This window comes from Phytophthora infestans, genomic scaffold (assembly GCF_000142945.1).
Source record: "Phytophthora infestans T30-4 supercont1.2 genomic scaffold, whole genome shotgun sequence".
NCBI classification, from domain to species: Eukaryota; Oomycota; class Peronosporomycetes; order Peronosporales; family Peronosporaceae; genus Phytophthora; species Phytophthora infestans.
In genome coordinates, this window is record NW_003303757.1 from 3,860,998 (window position 1) to 3,868,703 (window position 7,706).

A 7,706-nucleotide genomic window follows, 5' to 3' on the forward strand; every position below is an offset into this window, starting at 1 on the left:
GGACACAGCAGACAGCGTAGCATAGCTTCGTTAGCAAGAGTTGGTGTGAAAAAAATGTAGTAGAAAAGCACTTGGGCACAGAGATTCATAGTATTAGATGAAGAATGTATACCCACCCACCAGGACTCAGCCTTCAGCTTTTAGCGTCTGCGCGATGTCTTTCTGCTCTTCGCTGGTTGCAGTTGAGTGGGTGGGCCCAGCTCGCGTTCCTTATCCGAGAAGGCGTCACAGACCTTCAGGTGGTCATCGATACTTTCCTTGGTTCGAACGAGGAACATGTGAGCGCATGCTGATACTGGACGACCCAGTTCGTCTCGGACGTAGTCTGCGAAGGTCATTTGCCTTTTCTTGTCGAGCGAGAACACCTTGCCAGCTTCTAGACGCCCCGAAGCGATCCATCTCGCCTCGTCGATATTAGCAGGATTCGGCAGTACGCAGACTTTCTGGCCTTTCAGATGTCTGCACAGTCGCTTCTGGATAAGTCTCCGCAGCTTCAAATACGAGCGGCTACTCGTCGATACACTGCTAGAAGCAGAGTTACTTGCCGACTCCACCTTCTGCTTCTTCGCAGCTGAAGCATTGGCGATGGAACCCTCCGCTTTTTGCCGCTTCGATGACCTTGAAGGTCTCGAAGGCGACGCTTCAGTCTCCGACGGCGCTGGACTCGTCACCACCGACCGTGAGATCGCTTTGGTTAGTATCGCTGTGTTGTTCACGATGGGTGCCGGCGGGACCACTGGCGCCACCTTCATGGTCATCAATCTCGGGTGACATTGAGCCATTGCCTCCTTCAGCACTCGTTCATCCTCTTCACGTTGCTCCGCCTCCATCTTAATTCCAAGTTGCCTCAATTTGTTAAAGCTGGCAGCATTCTCGGCCATCTTCTTCCTCTGCTGTTCATATCCCTCCAGCGCCTGTTCTTGACTATTAAAGGTCCCGATAGTCACAATTTGGTCTCTCAACGAGACATTACACAACCACGTTGCGTTGTTCTCCGTTTCCTCGTTTTCTGGCCCAATGGACGCGACGTTAAGTAGCCCAGGGACGCCGTAATTCGAGCCTAAAGAGATCGTCGCTCCAGCCTTATTGGACACCTTCACGACATTCTCCTGGCCTTGCTTGTCGCTTTCAGTATCTGCGATACGGTCCAAAAGACGCTGTACCTGCTCCTTCAGCTCTGGGGGCTCCGCCACTCGCTCCAACTGTTCCAGATCCAGCAGAAATGCGCTAGCTGAGCCGTACTGGTATGAATTAAGACGCCACAGCATAAGGCGACAGTGCTGCGTATAGCGGGCAGTTGGGAGCGCAACGGCCGGGGATTTGGAAGAAGAGATATGGTTTTTCGTGCTGATGAAGGAAGACACAGTATATGGCGGCGGGAGTAGCTTCAGCAGCGTCGAGAAGTCGCCGCGCAGTCGCTCATTTAGCGCGACTACCTCCATGGTCTTTTCAGATTTTGCAATAGTGACAAGGCGCAACGTAATCTTTTAACGCAACTTAGCTCCCCGGTTTTCTATCTTTTGTGCACCGTAAATTCGATAATGATGTCCTTGAGGACACTTGTAGTGTTCTGCTGTGGACTATTAGACGTACCTTAGGTTCGTCGTGGGCGTGGTTGTCTGCGGCAGCTTGAGACCAGCGGCAGTGGCAGAGCTGAGACCGCGTGGCAAGGCAGTCGAGGTGGATGACATGGCTGGCGTGGCGTCGATCGTTTGCGTCTTTGACGAGTTGGACACGATCACCATCGCTGTGCCCGCGATGATCAGCAGGGAGCCCGCAATAGTGAGTAGACCAGGGAAGACATCAACCCCCACTGCAACACCCATAAAGGCAGCCAGCACGGGCTCCACGAGCATCACAACCGAGACGACGATGGGAGCGAAGTACTTCATCACAGCGATGTAGCCCAGCGTACCGATGAGAGTGCAGATGAGAACAATGTACGCTTCCGATGCTGCACGTGAAGGGTCTAACCAGCCAAATAGCCCCATGTCGGGATCCCGAGATGCCTCGAACGGAATCTCCAGGAGCGAGAACACGGGGAAAATCAGCAGAGCAAGCAACGTGAACATGCCAACGAACAGGATGCTGATGTCCATCTCCGTACGTAATTTCTTCGCCGTGATGAGGTACAGAGCACCTCCGACAGCACCGACAAGAGCTACAAGATCTCCAGCCAACGAAACCTGCACCACTTCAGCTCCCGATGACGACGCCTGTGGATGATCTAGCGTTGTAAGAGCCCCACCAATCACACCGATGGCAGTTCCGAGGCCCTCAAACTGCGATACATACCGTCCAAGCAGCAAACGACCAACCACCATGAGCAGCGAATGGCAGTTGTTAAATATGTAGGCGTGATCAATGGAAGTGTGTGCCAACGCCCACAGGAACGTCATGAGGAAGACCGCGTAGGACAGGGAACACGTCAGGAAGAGGATCATATTTCGCGTCGAAAACTGCGGCAGTCCCCGATCATACAGCGCAGCACCAGCAAGCGGGATGAAGACAATCAGCGACGCCGTCGTGCGCCAGAATAGCTTCATGAACGGGTCCACATTCCGCTGCAGATCCAACGCTGCGCCCATGGACGAAATCGTAAATAGCGCAGCTAATAGCAGCATGTAGCCGATGATAGGCACCTGGCGTTTGACGAGCAACTGCAGCTCCATTGTACCATTGCGGAGCTCCACCGTTTCCACAGCAATGTCCTTGACATCAGTAGGCAGCGAAGACAAGCGACGCAACAAGCCAGGACGCTTGTACAGCGTGTCACTGTCAGGTACAGCAAGCACAAATTGCTGCGAAGTCTCCTGCACAGCTCCGGGACCGCCTCCAGTTGTCGTAACCTGTGGAAGTTCAATCAGGTACGCATTTCTCTCCATTACTGACTGCATCCCACGCTCTCCATGTAAGGTGTTGATATCAACCGAGGCATTCGGCGGTTGCTCGAAAGGAATAGACAACACGAATGAGTCCTCGGCCTGCTCTAGGAACGAACTCCTCTTACGTCGGATAGCCAAAGGAACATGCGGTCCCTGACGGTCATGACGCGTCGGAGAGCCACCAAGCAGTGGCGTAGTTTCTCGAGCCTGCACAGCCGCTCCAGTGGGCGCAGAATCGTTGACATCATCCACTTCCTGCAGCTGGTTCACGCCCACGACAAACCCTTCAAATACATCTTGTGACTGACGAACATGCGCATCAACTGCGCGTAACATCGAGTCATCGTCAGCAGCAGACACAGCGAGAAAGACATTCTTGCCTCCAGGAGTTGTCGGTCTTGAGGGCGTTTTCTCTTCTGGCTCCTTGGCAACAAACACTGGCCACGGGGACAGCGACGCAACACTGTCATTCGCTAGAATTGCATCCAACTGCGCCTGTGTCTCCACACTCAGCCACGCATCTCCGTCCGTCTGCAGATACTTCAAGCCATAACTCGGACGCAACATATTCAGCGCCTCTGCTAGTGAGAACTTGGGCTTCTCATACGCCAGCATCTCCAATGCAGCAAATAGCCTCCCTGTCGTTAAGAACAGACCAGCATCGATAGCGTCAAACTGCTTCAGTCCACGACCAATCTTGCGAATCGCCCCACTCGTCGAATCCAGAAGAATCTTTCCCGCGGTAGACGGTAATCCCTGGAGCTTCTCCGTATCCGTATCCACCAGCACACAAGCAACACACCCGTCCAGTTCGAAATGGGCCAAGCGACTGATGATGGCTCTGTCAAAGATATGGTCGGCCGTGTGGATCAAGAAAGGCTTCGTAAACATCTCTCTGGCGGACAGCAGCGTGCGTGCATGCCCGTAAGGTGTCTCCTCTCCTAAGTTTAAGAACTCGATCTGCAGCTTCGAGTACAGGAAACTCTCCTTGACGTGCTCCATGATCTCGTGGCCAAAGTACGAGATAATGATCACGACCCTCTCCATCCCCGCGACGAACAGTTGAGCCAAGATGTGCTCGATGAGCGTGTACTCTCCGAGCATGATGAGGCACTTAGGCGTGTCCGATCCATCCAGGCACATGGTGCTGGAAGCCGCAGTGAGTAGCACCTGCTTAACGCCAGTGTCTGCGCCCCCTGTGGGCGATGGGCTACCGTGGTGGTACGTACTATCAGCGTCGTCTTCATCCTCTGGCGTCTTGCCAACAGCCTCAAAGGGTACCTCCTGGCCGCGATTCACCACGACGCCTTGCATGTCTACGGCGTCTTCAGATTGCATACCCCGCACCAGCTCCGCTTCAGGGATGTGAGCCAACTCGCTGAGCTTGTGCAGATCCAACGCGTACACGTTGGACGGTACCTCCGTGTCGATCTGGAGACGCTCGCGGCCTTCCATCGTTGTAGGACTGTGAGGTGTGAGGAGAGACAATAGACGCAACGACCGCCGATGATCGCTTGGCTTTCGCTTTTGGCTCGCAATGATAAATAAAACACTAGAAAACGTTGTTTTTTTCGCCGTTTAATTGGACTATATAATATATTGCGCGGCACAAAAACTGTCTCGGCTGATTCTTTCCTCCATAATGGTGTGGTGTACATGGCGTAATATGTCAAGTTGAAGTGCATTTAGGTTTTACTAACCGTTAGACGCTTTTGTCTTCGGAGTAACAGCGTATATCGTTGATCTCCGGGCTCTCATCTCCGCTGTCTTTGCCATCCGCATTCTGATAATGATGTTTAGCAAGAGGCGTGGCATCCTCCTCCTCCTCTGCGGCTTTGGCGTCGTTGGAGCGGTGCGATTTGGGCGGTGAGTCATCACTGCCACTCTCGGTTTTGAATTCCCGTGGTGATTTGTCGTTACCGCTATCATCTTGTCTCACCTCAGATGAAAGGGAATCATGATAATCATCACTACTTGTCTTTCTTTCGGATGATGATGAACGACTGATGACTTGTTTGGCATCGACATCGGGAGTTTGATTCGCGCTAGGAGCAGAACTTGATGGCTCTGATCGTTTGAGAAGAGAGCGACGTGGAGCCAGTAGATTTGTTGTCGTTGTTATTGCCCCAGTAAGATCTGGCGCCTCCTTCGGCGATTCAGGAGATTTCTTTGGTGACCCAACAGATTGCCGTACCGACAAATCGTCGTTCAGCCTCCAATTCAGATCGATACGCGTCGAAGGCGAAGGAGACAGCGGCGCACGCTGGCAGGATGACGTGGGTGACCCGGTTAGTCTGAGCTGTCGGACTAGTTCCCACTTTAGCGCCTTCATGCGCTCCTCCTGCTCGCAAGCTTTCTTCTTTGCCAGTTCCGCATCCTCTTTGGCCTGCGCTACCTACATGTACACAAGATTGATATCAATCTCTATCTTATACTGTAGTAATGCCTTGTACGAGCTTACGAGCGCTTGGAGCTCATCGATTTTCGCTTGCAGCTGGCGTTTGTCCTTCGCAGCGGTCGCCAACTCTTCTTGGTGCTTGGCCGATCTCTTCCGCGCCTCTTGCTGAAGTGCAGCGACTTCTTTCTTTAAGGCGCTTTGCGTCAAACCCATTTGTGGCTCTAACGTTGTTTTACGATGAATTAGCGAAAAACAATCATGAGTTATAAAAATAAAAGAAAACTTGTTGCTCAAAAATATTTTCCGTGTCGACTAGCTAAAAAAATGCGCTTACGACGGAACTTTGATCTCAAACATCATCTCCGCTACTGAACAGCTTGTTTGGTAAAGCCAAATGCCATCTGATACAGGTAGGAGACACCAAGGAAGCCAACACTGCATCCCGTCGAAGCCAGCTCAAAGCCTGTAGCCACGAAACCATTTGTGGAAGCGTACTCGTACCACGACTTGAAGCACTCTTTTGCCACTACACTGATTTGACGGGCACTAATCTTCAACAAGAGGAACCAGAGTTTGGACATCTAGGTGTGGAATAGACAATAACAATTCACGATCAGTTCGAGAGCGCCAGAATTTGTAGGCGAGAGACCGAAATTTACCTGAATGAAGTTGGAACAGAGCTCCATCGTCAACTTCGCGTGCTCCGGGTAATACTTTTCTATCATAAGCGCCAGCGCGACCATGCTTGCCACAGGGATCTATCACACGCGGTAACAATGCAGAAATCGTATTAGCTCCTCCCCAGTTTAAAGTCACAGCAACCAACAGAGCTCAATACGTACCGCCAGCCCAATGAATGGCAACCCGGCGACAGTGAGTGCTCCTGCGAGGAACGGATGTTCCACTGCTTCTTCACGAGTCCGGTTATACAGGTCCATGACGTACGTCCGAAGCACGGCAGATCGTTTCAGCTGCCCGTTATTCTTTGTTTTATTTATTCCCTTCATGCGTGAACCTTCATCTGTATCTGCATCGTGTTCCTCGTCTTCGATCTCCTCAATCGTTATTCGGTCACCACGGTCTCCCGCATTTACTTTCCTGCGTTCTTCATCTCCAAGCGACGTAAACAGCGACTGTCCTGCATCTAGGAGCTTCTGTGCAATGTTCAGTGATAACTGCGCCGCCAATGCCAGCTCGTCCGGTGTAATTGTACTCAGGGCGTGGTCCATTGTCGTGCACATGTTCTCCGCGAACACCATCATGTTACGTACGTTCTCTTCGTCGGTTGAGACCATAAGCACAGTCGATCCCGCCTCTCTATCAGCTACCACTACACTATCACTCGTGCTATCGCCACTTTCGTCCTTCAGCAGTGCATGTGACGTCTGCAATGCCTCCAGCACCTTAGCGTCGGCCTCCTTGACATGGTAGCACAGCTCGCGCATCTGCGCGGGGTCCTGCAAGATCGCACCCACATTCTGGCCCACGCTGCGGAGACTCTCCTGTGTGGCGGACACAGCGCTAGCCAATCCGGCGGCAACTTCACCCACGCTGAGCTCCTGTACCGCCGCATTCGCCTCTACGCACGTCTGAGCCAACAGGTCCAGTATCGTCGCGTTGGCTGCTGCATGCTCTCGTGCGCCGGAGACGGTTGAAGGCATGGTTAGAGAGCCGCCTTGGGCAGTAGCACACTGCTGGATAAGTAGCTCCATGGCTTGAGTCTGCGCAGCTCACTGCAACTTCCAATTTCTTGAGTTTTTCTCGCTGCGTTTTAAGTTCTAACCACATACCGGTATCTGAATTCAATCCAACTTATTATGAGCTGTTCTGATTGGCTAATTTTTTCTGTCTGTTTTCCTTAGCGGTTAGCGAAAGGGTCATCTCAAAATTGCTGATGCCCACACGAAAGAGGTCTGAAGCTAGGCACTCGGTCATATCATCCGGGATAGTTTTTACTGCAGTCGTAATGGCTGAGCAAATGTGTCGGATTCATCTAGTCCAATCTGAGAAACGCTTGCAGATGCTGCTCTTCGGTAAGTCGTGAGGGCGAATTTTTCGGAGGGGTGGGTAATTTCGTGCTTCATCGCCAAGCCATCAGAGCATCCAGGCGGCGTAAGGTCCCCCACGAAGGAGTTTGAAAGACTCGCACAGTAAATGAAAATTGGTCGCTGTTAAAAGTACGCTGTTTTACTGTCGTCAGTCTCCATTGTCTGAGGTGGCGGGGATCTGTTAGACTGCATTATACCGACACGCTTCAGCAACGCATTAATGGTACTGTCAAACAAATCCTTGGCTACGTTGCCAGCGGCAACGCCTTTTTTATTCAATGAGATTTGACATTCCCTCTAAAAGTACATGTATTGGCGGCAAGATGATTGCATGCACTGTAACTGTTTGTTAAGCTCCATATATGCTGGCTTCAC

The 7,706-nt window shown here is 51.9% G+C and overlaps 3 protein-coding genes across 3 annotated transcripts; all 3 read right to left on the minus strand.

Moving 5' to 3' along the window:
* Positions 1–140: 140 nt before the first annotated feature.
* On the minus strand, positions 141–1,442 carry PITG_01720 (uncharacterized protein; the record flags this gene model as incomplete). The annotated part of the gene is made up of 2 exons (XM_002908294.1): positions 141–1,001; positions 1,095–1,442. 2 exons carry the CDS (start codon positions 1,440–1,442, stop codon positions 141–143), a joined length of 1,209 nt encoding a protein of 402 aa, XP_002908340.1.
* Positions 1,443–1,583: 141 nt separating this feature from the next.
* On the minus strand, positions 1,584–4,340 carry PITG_01721 (Drug/Metabolite Transporter (DMT) Superfamily; the record flags this gene model as incomplete). Its single annotated transcript, XM_002908295.1, has 1 exon — positions 1,584–4,340. One exon carries the CDS (start codon positions 4,338–4,340, stop codon positions 1,584–1,586), a length of 2,757 nt encoding a protein of 918 aa, XP_002908341.1.
* A 1,308-nt stretch (positions 4,341–5,648) lies between these two features.
* On the minus strand, positions 5,649–6,995 carry PITG_01722 (uncharacterized protein; the record flags this gene model as incomplete). Its single annotated transcript, XM_002908296.1, has 5 exons — positions 5,649–5,864; positions 5,943–6,041; positions 6,126–6,254; positions 6,378–6,596; positions 6,687–6,995. 5 exons carry the CDS (start codon positions 6,993–6,995, stop codon positions 5,649–5,651), a joined length of 972 nt encoding a protein of 323 aa, XP_002908342.1.
* Between the last annotated feature and the right edge of the window lie 711 nt (positions 6,996–7,706).